Source organism: Sciurus vulgaris (genome assembly GCF_902686455.1).
Source record: "Sciurus vulgaris genome assembly, chromosome: 6".
Taxonomy (NCBI): Eukaryota; Metazoa; Chordata; class Mammalia; order Rodentia; family Sciuridae; genus Sciurus; species Sciurus vulgaris.
Window position 1 is genome coordinate 42,537,912 of NC_136466.1, and position 22,633 is coordinate 42,560,544.

Here is a 22,633-nt window from a genome sequence, read left to right on the forward strand (position 1 = left end):
GATACATCTGTGGGAATCAGCCTCTAAGGTGGTCCCCTACTGAGCCCCACATCCTGGCATTCATACCCTGGTGCTGTTCCCTTCCATATTGTACCAGGTTGGTCTGTGCGACTTTAGAGAAGGTAGAAGAAATGATGTCATTCCCAAGATTACGTTCTTAAAAACACCGTGACTTCCATCTTGGCTTCTCTCTCCCACTTCCTTTTTTCTCTCAGATCATCCTCCCCAGAGGAGGCAGTTGCCATGTCTTAAACGCTCTCAAGCAGCATTCTGGAGACCCATATAGTAAGGAACTAAGGCTTCCAGCTAAGAGCCAAGGACAAATTGAGGATGACAGCTATGTGAGGGAGCCTTCCCAGAAGCAGAACTGAAGCCCCAGTTAAGGTCTCAGAAGATGCAGTGTAGGCTGACAGCCCAACCAGAACCTCCTGAGAGACCCTGCGCTAGAACCACTTAGCTAAGCCACTCCAGGATTCCTGACACTCAAGACTGTGACATGATAATTAGTCTCGTGACAATTGATAGCTAATACAAACCCCCTTAAGAAGTTGATTTTGACCTAGACCTGCAGTATTTAGTATCCACGAGCTACATGTAACTGCTACATTTTTGAAGTTGAATGAAAAGATAAATTCAGTCTCTTCACTGCAGTGGCCACTTTCAATAGACACACATGGCTTGTGGTTACTATACTGTTCAGCACAGAGGGAGAACAAACCTTTCCATTGAAACAGAAAGTTCTATTAGATGCTTATAAAAATGGCTCACAAAACACTCTTAGGCTTTCACAAGATCTCTCAGAGTTGGAGTCTGGCTTTCTAAGAGAAGGAAAAACAGTCACTCTTTTTTGTGCTCACCATTTAGTAGATCAAAGAACAGTCCCTTTCCCTTAGCCTGAGACACATGGGGACCCACATGCAGGCAGGAGGCTGTGCATGTGCACAATATGGACAAGAAGGCCCCCAGTAGCAAGATCTCCTCCTTAAGCAAATAACTGATTAGTTTCCCTAAGCTGAGCACAGGAAATGTAGCTTCAGTCAACAAGTAGTTGAGAGGCCATCTGTTTTTACTTTCACCATTCTTTACTAACAATTAAGAAAAAGGGCTGAAACACTAGCTTGAGGTGCTGGCAGGTCCTTCCCAATGCAGGGCAGTCTGTATTTCAGGACAGAGGTGCTGCCTCTTCATCTATGAGGATGTGCTAATGTGAGGGAAGTCCCTTCTAATCGAAGGCAGTCTGCAGGCAGGAACAGCTCGTGATGAGTTGTTACAGGAGAGTGTGGTGACCCATGCCTGTAATCCCAGCGATTTGGGAGGCTGAGGCAGGAGGATTGCAAGTTCAAGGTCAGCCTCACAACTTAACAAGATCCTCAGCAATTAAGTGAGACCCTGTCTCAAAATAAAATAAAAGGGCTAGGGATGTAGCTTAGTGATGGAGTACTCCTGGGTTCCATCCCAAGTACCATAAAAAACAAAACAAAATTTAAAAACCCTGTGACAAACTGAGAAAACAGATTTACAAAAATGTACAATATACATGAATATGAATAAAGACCAGGAAGAACAAGTCAATATGTAATGCAAAAACTGATATTGTGAGTGACATTACTCAAATGAATGATACCTAGGTTGGATATGCTGGTAGAAGCACACCTGCTTACTAATACCATATTCATTACACTACTGTCTTAATTGCTCAGAGGTGATAACTGGTTTTCAATGTATCATGCTAATATTTGCTGGTTCAACCCCCTAGTTAGTTATATCTTCTTAAAGCTAGGCTTCTACTTTTTTGCAGAAGGTTACTATGGATGCATCTCTAAATTGAGAAATAACACCAGAAATACCACCATGTCTTCCCACTTCCTGCTTCCCCACCTGTACTGCAAGGCCAGCCTTAGCGCTGTGGCGTTGGACTCGTACTTCCCCACCAGCATGCTCATCCTCTCCGCGTTGCTTTTGCATTCCTCCAGGGTTATGGTCAGGAGGTCATTCTGGGATTTGAGGTGTTCAATTCGACTACGAAACAAAGAAAAATCACTTTCACGTTGGAATTGTAATTAATTTGCCAATATTCTAGTTGTCTCATTTATATGCAGGCCAGAAATGAGAAGATATGCTTTATCAAATGTAATGGACATGAAATAATCAAGGGAATGACTCCAAATAAAAGACCCACTAAATTCTGTGTGAATTAAAAATAAAAATCAAATCCCTGGTTATTTCCCACACTGCTGTGTTCCTCATGGGCCAGGTACTGTATGATGCTCTGGGGATTCTATGGAAGGCAACAGATGTGTGACCTTAAGGCCATCACCACAGCAGCTGGTATGCTTTGGCATCGCCCTGCACAAGATGAGTGAACTGCACTCTTGGTTACTATTTACTGAGTCTTTGTTCAATTACAGTCCCAGTGACTTGTTGAATTATGTATTATTATCCCCACTTCTCTGATGAGGAGATGGAGGCACAGAAAGATTAATCACCCTCCCCTGGGATTTGAACAGATTCTGTGCTCTCAAGCACACATTACACAGCAGAAGCAAAAGACGAACTCAATGAGTGAACAAGAATCTGCCCTTGAGGGTCCCTAGCTAGGAAATGAACCAGAACTATGGATGCTCTCAGCACCAAATCTTATGGAGACGCTGGGTTTCACACCCACAAAATGCAGGTGACTCTTGCAGTGTTTAGCAGTGTGGAAAGCCATTGGCTTCCAGGATAAATCTTAGAATCACAGATCTGAGAGCAGAATATGGGGACACATGCCCACATAGGAAATGACTGGTGAGCACATAAGTAAGACCACTGTTGGGCTCTGGCAACTCCAAGGTCAATTCAAGGTAAGGTGTTACAAGAACAAACTCTTCTACCCTGTTCATGTTAAGACTTCTTGAAACAGCTCCTGCTCTCTTGTTTACGACTCCACTGCACATTCAGTCCCTGCTAATTAGATGAAGCCATTTAGCCAGCCCACAGAGTTCCATGTGGCCAAGCCCCAAATGCTCCTTCTCAGAATGCCTTTCTCACTGAGGTCATGGCGCCTCTGTTGGTTTCTTCCCGCCTCAGAGGACATTTCTTAGTCTCCCTATTCCCTAGAAAAGCTGTGAGGGTTGGCGCTTTCTCAGGGCTTAGTCAGGGCTTTCTTCTCTCTTAACACTTTCACCTCAGGTGATTTTTATTTAGTCCTTGACTTTAAGAGGCATTTATGTTCCCAAGGTTCCCAAACTTCTCTAGCCCAAACTCCCAGAGTATCAATCCCACATATCTAGCTGCCTCCAACATTTCCATGTGGGTGTCACATGCCACCTCCAATTTAATATTCCAACAGTGAATTCTTGAGTTTTCCCCAAACTTTGTCCCCACTCCCATCTTCTTCATCTCAGTAAATGCTGCCACCATCCACCCAATAGTACAAGCTGGACACTCGAGCATCTTGGAGACCACCATTTCTCTTATACCCATACCTAATCCAGCTGGGGTTTCCATGGACTTTATACATCCTGAGCCCAGCACCCACTGAAGACACCCTGGTCCAGGGCCATCATCTCTTTACTTCCATTCTTCCCCAACCTTTCCATTCTTCACTTCTGAATGATCTTTCAAAATGTAAATCTACAACCTCCAGCAACACATAGTAAAAGTTGTAAAATTTGTCAGTGGCCTCAAAATCCATATTCAAGCCAGTCCCTGCTTCGTGGCCACCCTTATCTCACTCAGTTCCTCCTTCTTCTCACCCTTGTTCAGTTCCACTGGTCTTTGGTCCTTCAAGCCAATTTCTTTCCAGTCTTGAGGTTGTTCAATTGGCCCATAAGAATCTGCATGGTTTGTTATATGGCTGTTCCTTTTTCCCTATAATCTCAAAATAAACCTTCCCCTCTTCAGAGACATATACCAAAAATCCACCCTGCACTTGCTTAGCATACAGGAGGCCTTGGGGTCAACCCCAGCATTGAAAAAAAAAAAAAAAAAAAAAATCTTCTGCCAGTGTCCTATTTATGTCCACTGAGGAACTTTCTTATTTTAACTGTTTGCTTTTTGTCCATCTCTCCTAATAATAAACTTTTTGTCCATCTCTCCTAATGTAAACTCCATGAGAGCAAGGACCTTTTCTATTTTGCTTTCTTTGCATGCCAAATAGCCAGGACACAGTAGCTACATAACATAGATGTGCTTAATGATGAAATACACATTTGAGTAAGCATTCCCCTCTCCCCAGAGAAACCACCAAGTTGAAGGCTAGCATTTTTTTAGAGTCGCAGACGTTCAACTTTGAAAAAGGTTAATAGCAGACACTAGGACATTTGGGTAGGTTATTTCTAAGAACTTCCAGGTTCCAGATGCAACTACCATCACAGAGAGGACAATAGAGGTGAGTTCAAAGGGCAGGGGTTGGAATTCTCTCTCAGTTATTCAATAGCTCTGGGCTTAAGGCAAGTCACCCAATTTCCAACTGCAAAGCCTTTGTTTTCTGATTTGCAAAATGAGACTATCTTATACTCACAAGTTGAAGACTAGGTAGTAGTTTGTGAGAGCCCAAATTGTTAAATAACACAATAATGTGAGCTACACCTATCAAATATTCCTTCATTCTTTGACCTCTCCTGGGTACACATAATTGAAGAGAAAGGAACATCCCCCAAGTTCAGCTACAGAACAGGCTTATTAAATCCCAGAGTCAGTAGAGAACAGATTCTCACTAAAATAAGCACCCCCCCACCCCCGCAAGGCATCTGACTTCATTACATTGCAAAGGGCACATCTGATTTAATCTTTAAGCATTCCCAGGCCACGGATACTGAGAAGACTGCTTCTGCTGTACTGCTATGAGGTAATCATCAGGCTTGTCACTGTTAAGTATTTAGGATTTAATAAGGAAACCATTTAATTTCCAGATTTAAAATGACCTAGATTGCCACATTTCCTTAGTTCTCAAGAACTATATTAAACAGCTTCAATTCAGGAAGGACTAATATGATATTTAATTTATTCAGGTTTGCCACACACAAGAGGAATGGAATGAAGCAATGGTGGAGGGGAAACAGCATCCACATTTCTTCATGGTTAGCCCATTAGCCTTCCAAATTCTTGCTGTGCTCTCCCACTAAGGATTGTAGGTCAAGGTAGCCACACCACACTTGGATGGGGTTCAACAGTCTGTCCTGACACCACAGAAAAAGGCCACGTTGGAGTGGTCACCACAGTATTGCCCTGGTCCTTCTCCTTTGCGTTTCTGCGCTGACACAGCCTTTGCCAAGAAGCAGGAGAGCAAACTCAAACTGCCTCTGTCATGGGAACTGGGAAGAATCCATGAAACTGGGCACATGGTAGATTTATTCTAAGGCAGTTAGGATAAGATATAGGGACCCAGGCAAACACCATAAATAAAATTAGTCAATACTCGGGGAGAGCGGGAAAAGTTAGACGCGGGTGCTTAGCTGAGGCCTGGAACATCTCTGCCAGACTGCCTGTGCTGTTTCCTGGAAGCTCCAGGCGCCCCTGGGACGCTGACTCAACATTCCAGGACTTCCCTCCATGGCTCTGTGCAGCAAGGGCCTGCATGCTTGGCAGCCATCTGTGACCTACTTGCCACTCTCTATGGACTGCTCCCAGGACTTACTATGTAATTTGCAAGGTCCAGGGTAAAATGAATAAACAGAGTCCCTTGTTCATAAATTATTAAGAATTTAAAATGGAGACTTGTAAAGCAAGTGTGGAGTGTTTCTAAGCACGAGGCCCTGTGGGAATGTAGATCATACTCCATGAGGTGGCCCTGACTGCCTCAGGCAAGTCTCCAGTGACCCAGATGGTGGAAAGCCCCATCTCGCCGGCTTGACAGCCTCAGTCCATGCCACAATGCAGAATCTAACTTGAATGAACCTTTGGAATAGAGGGGGAGGACCAGTTTTTGCCCCCCCAAATATGTAGGACTGCTCCTTACCTATTCAACCGTTCTGTTTCCACCTCAAACTCTCTAATCTTGCTTTCAGAGATGGCAGAACCATGTGAGTACAGCGTCTGGAAAATCTCTTGGATGTTGGAGCAGTCCTGAAGTGAGTGGGCCAGGTGTTCCGCCACACTGCTTGATACCTGTACGAATGAGGATTAAATCCCGGCTGGAGAGTGTCAGTTCAGGGATGTTGGTCCCCAGGCTTACTGCATGCACAACAATTTACAGTTATGATTCCTTGAGAATCTGGCACCAAGAAATGGTTACCCTGATGTATTTTAGTTTTTATAATACAATTCTAACATAAAAAGCTAACTAGTACAAAACAGTACATAAAACACAAAATACAATTACATCTCTTCAAGCACCTGCCTCTGGGCAGAAAAGATGGGGGAACATGTCTCCTTAGGGCCCCTAAAATTTTGGATAAAATTTGAACACAGTCTAGGCAATCCTTTTCTTTTCTTGAACACCCTGCTGTTCCAGGCCACTGCTGATGGTTACTGTGGCCAAAGAGAGAGACTGACTTCTTTATTTTCATGACATGGTTTTCTCATGTAGTCTAATACATACAATTTTGTTGTGGGGGCAAGGGACAAGGGATGTGCCAAGTATTGGACCCAGGGTCTTGTTGGTTCTGCAATGAAGTTATGTACCCAGTTCTACACATTTTTAGCTTAGTGAGAAATTCCAAATTAGGGTCTTACAAGCCCTTTTCAGGCTCTCCCTGCCCCTGAGGATCAAACAGGCGACTCTCCCAGCCTTGTGCCCAATCCTGTAAGATACCCCTTAGGGAACTAAAACTACTCTCTCGTCACCATGGCTCCACTCTTACACCCCAGGGGGCTTACAGCCCCACAAATGAAAGCTCTGTTGCTCTCCCTGGCGGGCTCTGGTCTAGCACTGGCTGCACTTCAAAGGCGGCTTCATCTTCACTGGAGAGCACGTTCCCTTCAAGAGGGATGTGCGAAAGGCACAGTTCTTGCGGAGTTTCATGACCCCCTTGGTCTCTGGGGGACAGGGAGATGTAAAACAGATACTTCAAGACTTTCATTGACATCACCAGGAACTAGACCCAAATGTTTTCTTTCTAAATGGTTTCAAGCAGGGGAAAAAAAATTTCCCTTAAAAGCTGAAGAAGTAATTTACCATGTGGAAACCACTATACATTTTAATTTGACCCTGTGGAAAGAAATCAGGTATGATTTATTATTATCATTAAGCAGCTTATTGAAAGCAAACTTCGGAGGTTCAGCCATCCAGGAACCATTGTCTATGTGGCTCTAGGAGCCTGCTCGCCTTGCTTCTCACCCACACTCACCCCTATGCTGCTGATTTCCGAACCCAGGACTGGCCGATCTGATGACGAGGACTCAGATCTTGTCTTTGACAGCTTCACCCTCTCAGCGATCTTACAGAAGAAAACATTCATCAGAAAAGGGCACACCACTCCTCAATCCACGGTCGCGGTCATGTTTACACAGGGGCATGGTTTGACCACGCCAATTAAACTGATAATCAATGTCATAAAAGTAACTCCCTTGCCCGATTCGTCTACGATCAGCTTAACCCAGGTGGCTCAACCTCAGCACTGCTGATATATTGGGTTGGATAATTCTTTGTTAGGGCTGTAGGGTTGTTGGTGGTGGTGGGGTGGGAATGTTCTGTGCATTGTAGGATATTTAGCAGCATCTCTGGCCTCTAGCCACAAGATGCCAGTAGCACTCCAACTGTGACCATCCACAATGTCCCCTGGGGACAAAATCACTTCCATTTCACCCAACTTGCTAAACTTGAGGCCAATGTTACTAGGGAGATTAAGGGGGCTACCAGGCAAGAGGACATGCATCCTTTGAATAGTCTTTCCGAAGCGGACTCAACATAGGAGCTGGGGGGCTGTGGCAGAAGACAAGTGGGGCACCTTCTCCAACCGCCTGCCCATTGTGATCCCTTTTCTTTCTTTTCTTTTGCTGTTGAAGCTGGTGGTCTGTGAGTGGGAAGATCATTAGCTCATTACTGAGGGTCCCTGCTGGGCTGAACCTTAGTCCTTGGGAATAACTGTCCCTCCACTGTGCAATATTGTAGCACTTGACAAAACATCTCACTGTCTGCAATGACTTGTCAGCTGTGACATTCTCCAGTCGGCTGATTAATGAGAGCTGGCGTCCAGGTTGTAGCCGAAAGAGAATTAAAACTATTAGCAGGTTATCTCTCCCTACAGCTCTGTGTGGGAGGCCTGTGCATGGTCCCAGGGGAAGCCCATGGGCAAGCTGAGCTCAGGGGAAGCCTGCACGGTGGCACTTGGCGGGGGCTGGGACTTTTAGATAAGGGGAGGTGTTCCCACCACCAGTCTACCCCCAGAGCTTACCTTGGCGATTGGAATGTCATTGCTGCTGCTGCTGGTGCTCAGCTCTCCAGTGCTGGGGTTAATTGGGCGGTTGGCAGAAGTGAGGCGGCCAGGGCTGGAGGGACCTGCAGCCTGAACGCTCTGCAGTCTAGTTTGAAGCTCTCGAACCTGAAACCAAAATTACTTTAGACAGGGCTGGCAGTTTCCCTGGTCAAAGAATACAGGAGCCAGATGGGTCGATGGTGAGGCTTTCCTTTACATTAAGGGATCAGCTTCACTGTAACGCTAAATCAGCTGAGCTCACCTAAGTCACTGTTATCCTTAACTGAACCTGCCACTGACAGTCATCTGTTCTTCACAAGCATGAAGTAACTGTGTTATCTACCATGCTGGAAGCTTCTAACAGTGCCCAGCTTTAAGGCATATTCATTCATGTAGAGACTCAAGTGCCTGAAGCTGTGCTGGGCACTGCAGAAAGAGGACTTGGGATAAAATCTCTACTGTCATGGAACTCAGAGCCCAGAGGAGGAGAGAGACAAATAATCTCAGCACAAGCGCAACTGAGTGCTAGAAACACTGAGCTTAAGAGTTACAGGCAACAGGAAAGGGGGAGAGAGCAACTCTACCTGATGTCACCCCAAGAGCGTTATGCAGCAGGTTTGAGGTGAGTGTCACAGGAGGCATCAGTGCAGTGAGGGGTGAGGGCAGCACAGCTTGCACAGGGGCCCAGGTGTTGGGTGCTGTGCAGTGTTTGAAGAACTAAAAGTTATGGGGAATGTGTGGTTTAGAAGATTTTATGTACTAGGAGGGAGGCTAGGCCAAGATGAAGTGATAGAAGTTTTCCTCTAAGTGACTTGAAATGAGATCCTCCTTGGAAAAGTGGGAAGGAATATTGCCCTTCATTATAAAAAAGAAACAGCAGCTCTTTGTATTATATTTAAGATATACATTTACCTGCACAGAATTTAAATGTCCAAGTATTACTTCTCTATGGATATAGCTCTGTGATTTCCAAGGGGAGAAGTATCCCAAATAAGTAGAGAGAGTTGCTAGAAATCAGTTGTTCTGATAACCTTGATCACATTTTACCATGAGTCTCTATCTTAATCCCCTACAGCACCCAGGGGACGTTACGAATGAATGGGAACCAGACCCACCTGAAAGAAAGACCACTAGGACATTTAAAGAAGAGTTTTCCAAACTTTATGATGTGTAAGAATGCCCTGGAAGGTTTGTTAGAACAGAGATTCCAAATCCCCACCCCCTCAGGATTCAGGTTTAGTAACACTGAATGAAGCCAGGAATCTGTATATCTAATCAACTCCCCAAAGATTCTGCCATTGCCTGCTGCTGCTGTAAGGGATTCTCAAAGCCACAAAACGTATTAGTCTCATAGATAGACAGCATAGAGCCACCCTCAGACCAGCCTACCGCCAAAGCCTTTCCAGGCAAGGACAGAGAACAGGCACACAGTCTCCTTCACTAAAAGCCACTACAAGGCTTCTCATACTAAATGTCTGGAATGGCTCCCACCCTGCTAACTTGGGAACCAAAAGTAATTGAAATTTCAATAATTCATCAACATATTAGAAGCCAAAATAGGGAAACTCCCCCGGAGCAAATTGCATTCAATAGTGAAACAGCTCCAAACTGCATGGCAGCTCCCAGGGACTGTGGGTTGATGGCAGTGTGTGCCATCCTCACGACCATAGACGCAGCGCCCGCCTCAAAGCATTTCACACACTAGAGAAATGGATCTTGCCAAAGCTGAGTTATATTGCTGGTGAGAGATCACGGGGCACATTCTGGAAGGGACTCCGACAAACCAAAGAACAGAGTCAGTGTGGATGCCTCATTATGTCACATGGCAAAGGGAGAGGGTCCATGATCCTATCAGGCACCAGGGAAACCTCCCTGACAGTGACTGTGGATTTCAATTTTCACTGCAGTGAAAGTCTGATGAGGTCCTGAATAATTAACAATGTTAACATCATTCTCAAACCTAAATTGTGCCTGCATTATACACAAAACCATCAGTGGTCTGTCCTCAGAATCCCAAGTGGCCTACTCATTCAGTTTTTTGTTGTTGTTGTTGTTGTCGTTTTTAATACAAGTAGTCTGGGGTGATTTATAAAAATTTCATTGAAACCGTTTTTTGTTTTTTGGTTTTTTTTTTTGTACCAGGGATTGAACCCAGGGGCACTCAACCACTGAGTCACATCCCCAGCCCTTCTTACATTCTATTTTAAAACAGGGTCTCACTACTTTGCTTAGGGCCTTCCTAAGTTGTTGAGGCTGGCTTTGAACTTGCAATCCTCCTGCCTCAGCCTCCCAAGTTGCTGGGATTACAGGCATGTACCACTGTGCCTGGCCCCTGAAACTGTTTTAAAAATATTTCTTCTTAATCGCAAAAGTAAATCATGTTCATTGTAGAGAATGTAGGCAGTGAAAATTAAAACAAGAGAGGCACTTATGTTCTAATGTTGCAGAGACAATTGCTTGTGGTCATTTTGCATGGTATGTGTGCACACGTGCACTTATTTTCTAAATCTAAATGTCCATTTGTACTTTAAAAGCTCTGGAGGCAGGGAATGTTCTGAAAAACAAAGGATGATAAACGTGTATTTGGGGCTGTGCTTTATTATTTAATGACAATTCCAAGTCAGTGTGGTGGGGGGGTTCGGCTGGAGGGAAATTATTGAGTCTCTGCTGGAAAGACAGCTGCTGGATGGTTTAAACGGCCTCCTCCCCCTCTTGATTTGGGGTGGGGATCTCAATATATGAATAAATACAAAGAATCCAAGGCCATAGTCAACTTGCTGAGTCAGCTCAGCAAGGCCTGGGTGAGGCAGAGGCACTCAGCTCTCAGAGCACTGGCTTTCACTCTCACTCACTGGAGGGGGTTGGATTTGTCTGCCCAAAAAGAGATGTCCAAATTCTAACCCACAGTGTCTATGAAGAGACTTTATTTCGAAGTAGGTTCTTTGGAGATGTAATTAAATTAAGGATCTCATCTCTGATTTGGTGGGCCCTAATGACCAGTGTCCTTAGAAGAGGAGTGGGAGACCAAGACACAGGGAAGAAGGTCATGTGCAGATGGAGCCAGAGACAGGCCACGAGTCAGGGAATGCCAGGAGCTACCAGAAGCTGGGACAGGCAGGAAGGGATCTCCCCTGAGCCTTAGAGCTCACCCCAAGGCGTCACAGCTCTGCCACTGATACTTTAATTTTGAACTTCTGGACTTTAGAACTATAAGAGAATAAATTTACATTATTTGAAGCTACCATGTTTGTGGTAATTAATTAATATACCCATCTTTCACTGAAGAGTTTTTACTAAAGGAAATGTGTTTCTCTCTATGAAATATATGTCTTAGAGTTAGGTGACAGCCAAGAATTAAGACAAACCTGGGGTAGGGGTTGATACGCATAGAACGGCCGTTCGTCACCCTCACAGCCTTTCTGGTCAGGTCTCAACAGCAGAACCTGTCCTGGGTGGCCACATTCCTCCTGAAGCCACCACGTAGCTAGTGCCCACCCAGACGAAGGGGAACTCTGGTAGGGTATGAAGACAGTGAGGTCCCTATCTTCCACGGGCTCAGAGTGGAGCGAAACATCACGATGCTCTGAAAAGGTGTCCAGCTGCGGGGGTCTGCCTTCCCTGCGGCAAAGCTGGATCTACTCTTGAAGGCCGAGCAGCCCTCCAACAAGCTAGTAAAAAGGAAAAGACAGTGAGGGGACTCTGGAGAGTTCAAGTAAGGAAATGACAGTAAGAGGCCAGAACTCTGCGTCTTCCTGTTATTTCTTTATGGTTTAAAAAAAAAAAAAAAAAAAATCACTTGAGAAGAGAACAGACTGGAGTGAGGGGGGTGGAGTTGGTGAGAGCTTTACTGATGGTTCAAGTGAGAAATGACAAGGGCTCAGACAGAAAGGGAAGTGGGAGAAAGATGGCCAAACACACCCCAGCACCTGGCTGGACACACAGAAGTTTCCCTGTGCCATATATGGGAACCTGGTAGAGTACAAAGGTGAGAGTCTTGTCTTCCAGACAGTAACAGGAAAGTACAGTGGCACTGTCCATTACTGTAGCCACCGACACATGAGGTCACTGAGCACCTGCAGCATGCCTACTGCACCCGAGGAACTGAATTTCAAACTGCATTTAATTAAGTTCAAATTTAAATAGTTGTACATGGTACTGTTACTGTATCTGTCAATAGAGTTCTAGAAATATTCACACACAAAACCACCACAAACCTGCTACTGGGTGACTGAATGGATCATGGTTCTTCTCAGCACAGGGTAACACCTAAGAAGGAGCTGATTTTTTTCAGAGAGAATTGAAGATATCTGTTTTGGACATGTTGAATTTGAGGGAAACTGTGGGACGTGAGTGAAGGAAGGGGATCAGAGCTGAACATGCAGACTTAGGAAATCTGGTTGTGGCTAGGAACCAGGCAAGGGCCCATGCATAGCTGGCAGGAGCAGAGGGTCAGTGGAGGACAGGAAAAGGGTATGGATAGGCAATAAGGAGGGTGAGTTTGCAGGCTGCAGCGTGAGGATAGGAAACATCCCTTCAGATGGCTTTTCTTCCCCCTGCTAAGTATGAGGGAGAGAATTAGCAGATGTCAGGTATGAGGAGGAAGGAAGCTGACCTAGGGGCAAGAAGAAAAACAGAAAAAAAGTAAAAAGCAAGCTTACACAGCAGAACTGAGAGCTTGGCTGGGCTCTTTCTTTCTGGATGGTAGACTGAGTAAAATGCATGTTTTCTTCAAACACTGGAGACCTCATTAAAACAACAGCAAAAAATAAATTTTAAAAAGGATTAACACCCTAACAGAGAAAAGAATGTGCTTGGGGCATTAGCAGAAACAACACCTGGGCACATTTCTTAAAGACCAAGTGGAAGGAAGACTCCAGTACCCAGGGAAGCAGCAGAATGAAACAATTCTGTGATGTATACAAAGGGAGGTGGTCAATCCACCCAGAGGAGGGTGGCAGGGTTTGGATTCCACTTTGGCAGATGCCATGAAGGACAAAAAATAAGAAGCAGGGCTGAGAACCGGTTTTCAGAAGTTATGGTTCTGTAACTGTATACAGAACTGAAAATTCCCAGCGAATGACAGCCTCAGCTAAAGTCAACAGGCACTCCTCCTATTAAAAATGCACAGAAATGCTGCATTTTAAAAAAAGGAACAATGAGAGGGGAATTCAATGCCAAGGTTAAAAGAAAGACAGTGAAATCTCCAGGTGCCAGGAGAGGGAACTGAAGCTAGAGAGGTTGGCGGGGGAGGGGGATGTGCTTCCACAGCTTCAGAGGCACAGGGGGTGTTGGTGGGGAGGGGTTGAGGGGGGAGGGCTCCTGCAAGCCAGGCAGTGTAGTGAAACCACGCTCCTCCTCAATAAAGCCTGGAGCCTTCTTGCCCTGCCCCATCTGTGAAAAGTGGACAGCAAGTGCCTCCCACAAAGGTAGGAGGGATCTCTGGGGCTGTGCAGAGGAGATAGCTCTAAGAAATCAAAAACCCAGACCTGTGGCACAGTTGGGTGTGCTGTCCAAATTAATACTATCTATACACTGCAGGACCCCAAACTTATACATTAACACAGAAAACTGCTCTGGGTTTTGCTAGGCTACCTACTGCCTCAGAAACCTAATTTGTAAGTCGCCCAATTATCATTAGAGAACAGGTGACTTCTGCTTCCTAAGACTGGGGACCCAGGACTGCTAAGCTGCCAGACATGGAAAGACCACTGTGGAGAGAGGAGGATAAAATCAGAGTCAGCCACCTAAGTCAGGAGATGAATTCACCCCAGAAGAAACAACAGCAAACCATAAACCACATTACAATAGATACATTTAGGATGCTTAGGAATAAAAAGAATAATTTTCATAAAGAGTAGGTCTAGGCTGGGATTGTGGCTCAGTGCTAGGGCACTCACCTAAACGTGTGAGGCACTGGGTTTGATCCTCAGCACCACATAAAATAAATAAAGGTATTGTGTCCAGCTACAATTAAAAAACAAATATTAAGAAAACAAGAGTAGGTCTGTTCTGTTCAGTACTGCTTGATCAACACCTTCAATAGGGACTGAAGGTCAGTCTTGAGAAAATATGTTTAATGTCACTAAAAAACTGGCACCACAAAATCTAATACCTAGCTAGACTACTGTTAGTGTGGGAGGCTGAATAATGGCCCCCAAGGAGTCCTCAAACTAATCCCTGAAACCTTTAAATATATCACCTTCCATAGCAAACAGCCTCTGAGATGGGGAGATGGTCCTGGATTATCCAGGTATGCTCAGTCCTTGTGCTCAGTTTTCACGTGGGTCTTGGAGGAGGGAAGCTATGCTGCTGGTTTTGGAAGACAGAGGGAGGACTGAAGTCACAGAAAAGGCTGTATCGGAATTCAGGGAAAGTGGGGAGGCAGAATTTCGAGTCTCCAGAGGGAAGCATCCTGCCTACACCTGGATTTAAGCAAAAATGGCACATTTTGGACTTTTGACCTCCAAAACTAAGATAATAAGCCACTAAGTTGGTAACAATTTATTACATCTGCAGGAAAGGATATAGCTATCAAGAATATAGGCAACCCTCAAGTGTGGGACCTATAAAAGCTGATCTCATAGAAATTCAGGGTGGAATGGTGGTTACCAGAGGCTGGGGAGAGTGGGGAGGAGAGACTATGTATTTAGTGTGATCCTTATCAAAATACCAGCAACAGTCTTCACAATTATAAAATTTATATAGAATCACACACAAAAAAGACCCCTGAACAGACAAAGCAGTCTTGAGCAAAAAGAACAAAGCAATGAAGTGTTATACTACCTGACTTCAAAACACACTACAAAGCTGTGGTAGTCAAAACAGCATGGTACTGTCCTAAAAACAGACATACAGGCCAATGGAACAAAACCCAGAGCCTACAAATAAGGTTACACATCTTCAGTGGATTGTTGACGAAGGTGCTAAAAGCATGCCTTGGAGCAAGGACAACCTCTGCAATAAATGGTGGTTATTAGAGGCTGGGGAAAGGAGGGAGGGAAGAAAGGAGAGATGGGGAAGGAGAGACAAGGAAGGGCTACTACGTCACAGACAGGAGTGAGAAGTTCTGGTACGCTAGTGCACAGAAGGGTGACTATAGATAACAAGATTGTACTGAACATTTAAAAAAATTAGAAGAAATGATTTCGAATGTTTTCACCATGCAGAAATGATGTTTACAGAGACAGACATTTAACCTTATTTAACATGATGTAACATATACATGTATCAAAGCGTCACATATTAGCATGTATATAAGTACAATATTTGTTGTTATATCAATGAAAAAACATTAATAATTTAAAAGTTAAACAAGGAGAGTGTGGGCAAATATAATAACTGTCAAAGATTAAGGATTTATTACCCTGCTATGTGCAGTAAGTGGCACACCTGTGTAATCCCAGCAGCTCAGGAGGCTGAGGCAGGAGGATCACAAGTTTAAAGCCAGTCTCAACAACTCAACAAGGCCCTAAGCAACTCAGTGAGATCCTGTCTCTAAGTAAAATACAAAAAAGAGCTGGGTATGTGGTTTGGTGGTTAAGTACCCCTGGGTTCAATCCCCAGTACCATCCCCACCCCCAAAAAAGAATTTATAACCCATAGATCTTTGCTAAAAGAACTTCCTAAGCATGCTTAGAAATTAAACCAGAGAACAACAGGATGAGAGAAACCAGGGTAAGTATAAGAATCAGCAGAAACATAGGGGTAAGAGACCCCCTCTTGTGCTGCTGCTGAACAGATAGACTGGTGAGCCATTCCAGAAAGCCATTGGCAGGACTTGGTCAAAGGAAGATTATGCACACCCCAGGATTCAGCAAGCTCGCTCTTGGACATGGAATCCAGAGAATTTCCCATAGGACCAGGAGGCATATGCAAACAACCATGCCCCAGGACACTGTGTTGGCAGGAAGAGGAAGCGATCTGGCTGTCAACCAGTCAATGTGACATCAGGCTAGATATTCATGGAGCAATACAGACAGATCTAACCATTAGAGTGCTGAGGAGAACAAAGTAAGAGAGGGCCATAGCCCAGGAACATTTCTGCAAATTAAAAACATCACACAAAGCATTGTGTATCTTACAGGCACACACACAAAATGGGGGAAAGAGAATGAGTAATAAAAATGATAAATAAATTCAAAGAGGGACCTTGGCCAGACCAATGAGTATTCCTTTGAGGGATATAATTAACTGATCTCTCTGCCCTCACCCCAGGGTCAAATTAAAATAAACATGCAAAAGAAAGTAAGGATGAAGACCAGAGCTTGGAGCTGAGAGCCAGGAGTCTAAAGATTAGGCATAGATAGAAAGTGAGGTGATGGGGATTAGGGATTTGGGGTTAGAGCTGCCGACACCCAGTGCACAGAAATGGTTTCTGAAATGGCCGGAGCAAAACTGTGAGGCCGAGGCAAGTATAAGACTGGGTAGTTCTGTGGACGCTTCCATCTCCTACAACCATTGGAAGAGCAGAGACAAGACTGAAAAAGTCATCTGTGACTGTGGTTCATGGATGAGTGAAAGCAGGAATGAGAGGTGGCACAGGGTCCTGAGCAGGATTAGAGACATTATTATTATCCATCCAAGACAGAATCTGTTCCACTGGTAATGTGCAGCAGTGCACACTGGGTAGTCGTAATTTCAGGCAATTAGGTTGTAATTCATAATCTCAATGTGTAATGGAGCTAATTGTGAAGAGCAGATCCATACTATAGAAGGGTGAGAATCACTAGTCCAGAAAAGCTCCACTTAATGAGTTTAAGGCAGTTTGTTTCCATGTGGTTCTTGGAAAACTCTCTCCCCCTGAGGCCAGGGTTTGTGGGTATTTTGCAGAGAACCAGCCTTCTAATGGAGATTTCATGTGACTTTTCTTGGAGTCCCAAAATAAAGGAGAAGTCAGAATCTATTTACAAAAAATATATAATTTTCTTATAAATCTAATTTGCATGAGGAAAGTGGTATTTCATTGTTAATGGCAGTTTTCAGAGGGTTGCAACAGAAAAGACTGAGAACGGAGAAGGAAAGCAAATCCAGCAGTGTTTTGTCCCCTATAGGTTTGACAGGTGCATTGCTTTCTCTTGTTCCATAGCCTACTACACTACCTGGATTCCATGATCAAGATGGCAGCTTCAGGGAAAAGGTCAGTACATGGCTGAATTCCTCATTTCTTAACAGCTTCCAACAAATGGAATCAGCCACTTCCTTAAGCAGCCTCACAGGATTGGGAGGCCAGAGATGGATAAGCAAACACTGGGGCCAACAACTTAGAACAGTTACCTCATGGAAAAGGTGTGGTAATGTCCTCTCAGGGTACCAAAAAAACAGTTCCCAAAGAGGAGGTGAAAGAACCTTAGCTCTGAGGATTCTTTGCCTTGAGTCCCACTTAGAGCTTCCTCATCCTACAGAGGACAACATGCTTTGCTGGACTTCAATCAAGTTGAAGCTATGCCTAGATAGCTCTTTCCTGGAACATGCTCACCGTGCCTTCACTTACTGGAGTCTTAGAATGCCAGGAAGAGGATCTGTGGAGCTCTGTGGAACTAGACAGCTGTGTTACTATAACAGGATGGCTTCCTAACTTCTAGTCTGCATGGAGGAAGGGACGAAATGAGGAAGAGGGAGAAAAGAGCACAGGAAAGCAATCCAAACAACAGAACAGTGAAAACTGTGTCTCATAATAAGGCTATCAGCATCTAAATTCTGATACCAAGAGTTAATACTAGCATAGACTTGGGCAAGAGTGTTAAAACTTCTGTGGGTCTTGGCATCTCCATCTCTAAAAATGGTACATATCAGGACTCTGGTACGGTCTAAAGGAAATGTGCGTAAATCACTGCCCATAGCAAGTAAGTGCTTGAAAATGTTTAGTATTATAATTTGGGCATTGAGTCCTACTTTGCCCTTAGAAGTGTCTATTTTTAGCCTGCGAGGGGTTTGTTCATCCTGAAAATGTTCAAAGGATGTTAATATTATCAACACCATTAATGTATTAAAAATAAACCCCCTGAGCTTGTGTTGGTAAGTAGCTCCCTGAACACCTGATCTGTACCGGGTTAGCAGGGAGCTCTGCACCGTGCCAGGGTATGCCTCCCAGTCTCTGCAGACCCTGAGACTTGTGCCCTGCTGGACCCACTCTCCTCACGAGCTCAGGTGACCCTGATAAGTGGGTAGAACAGGCTGTATACAGCAGGGTCCCTCTTGGGTGCAGATTCATAAATGCCAGACTGTGGGCACCAGAGGAGAGGGCCAGGCAACAGCAGAAAGGCTGTGGTTCTTTTTCACTGTCCTATAGAGGGATGAAGAGAACAACTGGAGAGGCTCTTGGTCTATGTCCAGTAGGGGACTGGAGGACATTACCTTTCCCTTTCCCGTCTCTGAGACCAGCCAGGATCACAATGGGGAAGGTGCTGGGGCCTATACCTTGGTCACTGATTCAGTGGCTTGTGGTAGGGACCTGGTCATGTATTTCCTGAAAGAGTTGGACAAGGACTCTGAAACCAAAATTTAAAGTCAGCACAAAATGGATAGATACGTGAGAATGCCTATTTTCCTGGCCCTCTCTAATTGATTGATTGATATTTTGCAGGGCCTTGTATATACTAGGCAAGTGCTCCGTCACTGAGCTACCTTCCCAGCCCCTTTTATTTTATTTAGAGACATGGTCTAAGTTGCCCAGGCTGGTCTCTAACTCACGATTCTCCTGCCTCTGCCTCCTGAGTCACTGGGATTATAAGTGTGAGTTACCGTGTCCGGTAGGGTCTCTGATTTATATCAAACCTTTCTGGTATCGTGATTAAAGCAAATAATTCAACTGTATCAGAATGTTTATTGTTCAACAAATATCCATGTGCCCTTTTATGGGCACCCTTTAAAGTTAGTGAAGCCATCTGTCTAGTTCTGGCCCACAGGCAATAAGCGGAAGCATTTAGGTGCTGGGGTAAGAACTTTCAGGTGTGGTGTTAGGTGCTGAGTGAATGAGTGGAGCAGAGATGTGCACCTGTCCCTATTCCCATCCTGGACAATGGTGCAAACAAGGAGTGATGTGTCATACCACTGAGATTTGGAAGCTGATCAGTACTGCAGAGTCACCTAGATTTATCCTGACTAATCAATTAGCCATACAATAAGAGCCACCCAGCGCCCCCATACTGAGGCTGGGTGTGGCCACTGGAGCCATACCCTCTCCTCTGGCTCCCTCTCACAGGGCTAGACTAGGGGGTGGGAGGGGCTGGAACAGGGCTTGTTTGTATGATTCTTTCATGAATTTGAACCTGGCTAATATCAGCATCCTCTGTCTCATCATATAAAGAAATTTCTAAGAAGAGATGAAACAAATAAAAAATTAACAAGGTTCCCCAACGAACAAAAGAGAAAAAGGTTTTGCTGGTTCATGAATATCAAACTGTTAAAGCTGAAAGGTATAGCTCACTCTCCAGAATCCATACTTCATTTCTTTTTTTTTTTTTTTTTTTTTTTACACTGGAGACTTGACCCAGGAGTGATTTACCACTGAGTTGCACCCCTAGCCCTTTTTATTGTTTATTTTGTGACAGGTCTCACTAAGATGCTGAGGCTGGCCTAAAACTTGTGTTCCTCCTGCCTTAGCCTCTAGAGTCACTGGGATTATAGGAGTATGCCACTGTGTCTGGCCATTCTTAATTTTTTGTTAGCTAAACCTGAAAACTAAAGAAGAGTATGAACAAGAGAAAAAGTAGGTTTGGGATGTGGCTCAATGGTAGAGTGCTTGTCTTCCATTCATGAAGCCCTGGGGTGGATCCCTAGTACTAGGAGGGGGAGGGAGAGGGAGAGGGAGAGGGAGAGGGAGAGGGAGAGGGAGAGGGAGAGGGAGAAGGAGAAGGAGAAGGAGAAGGAGAAGGAGAAGGAGAGGGAGAGGGAGAGGGAGAGGAGAGAGAGAAAGCAATCACATCATTTCACTGCCTATTTAGCCCTGTTAATACATTGACATATTAGTGTCCTCACTATTTGTGTATATATACTTATTTTTTAAAAAAATTTTTTAGTTGTCAATGGAGCTTTTATTTTATTTATTTATATGTAGTGCTGAGTATCGAACCCAGGGCTTCACACATGCCAGGCAAGTCTCCACCACTGAGCCACAACTCCAGCCTCTCTATATATACCTCTATATGTTAAAAATTATGCAACTACATGAACATATTCATTTAACACTTAAAATTAATTAAAACATTAGAGGAAAGTTCAAATCTCCTTTGACCTACACTCCTAGGTACCTATTCCTCACATAACTATGATTATGACATTGGTTTATATTGTTCTAGTTTACTTTAAATATTTACACATATACACACATAAATACATAGTGAATATACATTTACATGTAAACACATAGTAACTATAAGGTTCTGTACTTCTTCACACACAACTGAGTAGGAAGAGTGTGAGGGAGGGAAGCGGAGTGGGAAGAGTTTGCAGGAGCTGGAAGAGTTTCTAAGGTAAAACAGAAGAGTCTATTTAACCTACCTAAGGTCACAACAGTTTCGCTGCTGGAAATATCTCCACTTTGACTGATTTTTAGTTAAAAATATCACAGACATACTGACTTAGCATATAACAGGAGACAAGCTGGACAGAGTGAATGGCTGCCTCCGGTATAGACAGATTCCACTGTGGGCACATCAATTTGGCACTGTAACACTACTAGGGAGGGTGGACCGTAGATGTTATGGAAGAAGCACATAACAGAGTCCTAGGTAATCACGCTAAGTAGTCCCTTTGTTTCAGTTTAGATTCTCTTTTCACTTCCTCTGATATGGCCTCTAATCAACATGTGTCCTTGGAGATACTGAAGGTGGATTAGAGCTGGTGTTCATATCTAGTAAAGTTTCAGCAACTGGCTCCAGTGATTGAGATCTCTGGAGGAACCATGGCATCATAAAGAGGATGCCCTGTGAACAGCCTCAGCTGGAGAGTTCCTGGGACAAGTGCTGGACCATGTGCTGCACACCTGGCTGAGCAGAGCAGTGCTGAGCACCCCTCAGCACCAGGCCCTCTGCTGCATGAGGAGGACTGTGGCCAGAGAGGGCAGCCCACCATCTCTCCTGATTAATCCCGATTTAAAAGTGATCCACAGGAAGATATGACAGGATTGGTACTTTGAAAAGCTTATGGGGAAAAAAACGAGTCCTCAGAGAGTGACCAAGGTGTGGAGGAAATTTCTCCCTTCAAACTTACACTTTTCCTGTCATCTCCTTTTCCAGCTTCAGGTTCCCCAAAGAGTCTCCATTACCAGGAATTTGATGCTACTTTCTATTAAAGGAGAAGAGGAGACAGGAAAGGAAAGGGGTGCTGAAGGTCTATGGAATTTTGTTTGCCCCTTTTCTGGCTGTGAAGCCAAATGGCAAATATTTAAAAATAGTTTGGAGTCCTTGTTTATACTTTAAGAAACTAGCTGAACCAGGTCGTTCCATTTTTATTATGTGGGTCTATCAATGGAATCTTTCATAAACACAATTTTGCATTTAGGCATCAAGAATAACTAGTTTGGAAAAAACACATGGAAGTCCTTGTCACTGGTGGGAACAGTGGCCTCCCATTCCCAACTAAAATCTTTAGGGAGCCTAGTTAATATAACAAACATGAAATATTTTTACAAAATTTTGAGGGGAAATGGGGAAAGTTAAGAGGAGGAAATTTCAGATTAGGGTAACATTTATTTGGTTTAAAACAGTGTGTGTCTAGTCTCTTGATTTCACTGTGATGTTGACCAAAGTCAGAACAGAAGCCAGACCCCATGGAGAGGCAGATGGAACCTATTCTCAGACATGCTGAAAAGTTCCAGGAAGAGAACAGGGAACAAGGAGCTGTTACAACCACCTTGTACTATGAACATATAGAAGTTTCTGAAGAATATCTACAAAGTCTCAGAAGAAACCTGTATGGCCTATTTATGTCCAAGTCCATGATTCCATGGGACATGAATTCACATGCCTTTGGTCACATCAAGTTTGCTTTACCGAACAGATTTAGGGAGTGTCAATCGTTTTGGCTAAATAGCAGTTGACCTAAACGATACAGGTAAACAAAGCAAGCAGTTAAGCTGGGCCTTGTTATTGCATATCCTTCCTATGAGTTCCCAGGCCACTCTCTGTGTCCACTGTCCCTACCACTTGACATACACCATTATGACCTATTGACTTGGCTGTCTCCCTAGCATCCCTGAAACCAGTCATGGTGTTCTGTCCATCACTCTAAGACCTCTGCCTGGCACAGAGATGACCAACCATGTTTATGAAGTGCATAAATGAATGAAGGAAGAA

The 22,633-nt window shown here is 44.2% G+C and overlaps 1 protein-coding gene across 4 annotated transcripts in view; it reads right to left on the reverse strand.

Annotated features, from left to right (window-relative positions):
- Nucleotides 1–22,633, reverse strand: part of MCC (MCC regulator of WNT signaling pathway) — a 511,343-nt gene that overhangs the window by 44,932 nt on the left and 443,778 nt on the right. For all 4 annotated transcript variants that reach the window (XR_013764460.1, XM_079143883.1, XM_079143881.1 and 1 more), the window contains 4 exons: nucleotides 8,319–8,465; nucleotides 7,272–7,361; nucleotides 5,942–6,090; nucleotides 1,879–2,019 (listed from right to left, as the gene is read on the reverse strand). Coding sequence is in view for 3 of the 4 variants with exons in the window: in XM_079143883.1 (XP_079000009.1) it covers nucleotides 1,879–2,019; nucleotides 5,942–6,090; nucleotides 7,272–7,361; nucleotides 8,319–8,465 (527 nt within the window). In the remaining variant the exon portion in view is untranslated. The remainder of the gene's footprint in view (nucleotides 1–1,878; nucleotides 2,020–5,941; nucleotides 6,091–7,271; nucleotides 7,362–8,318; nucleotides 8,466–22,633) is intronic.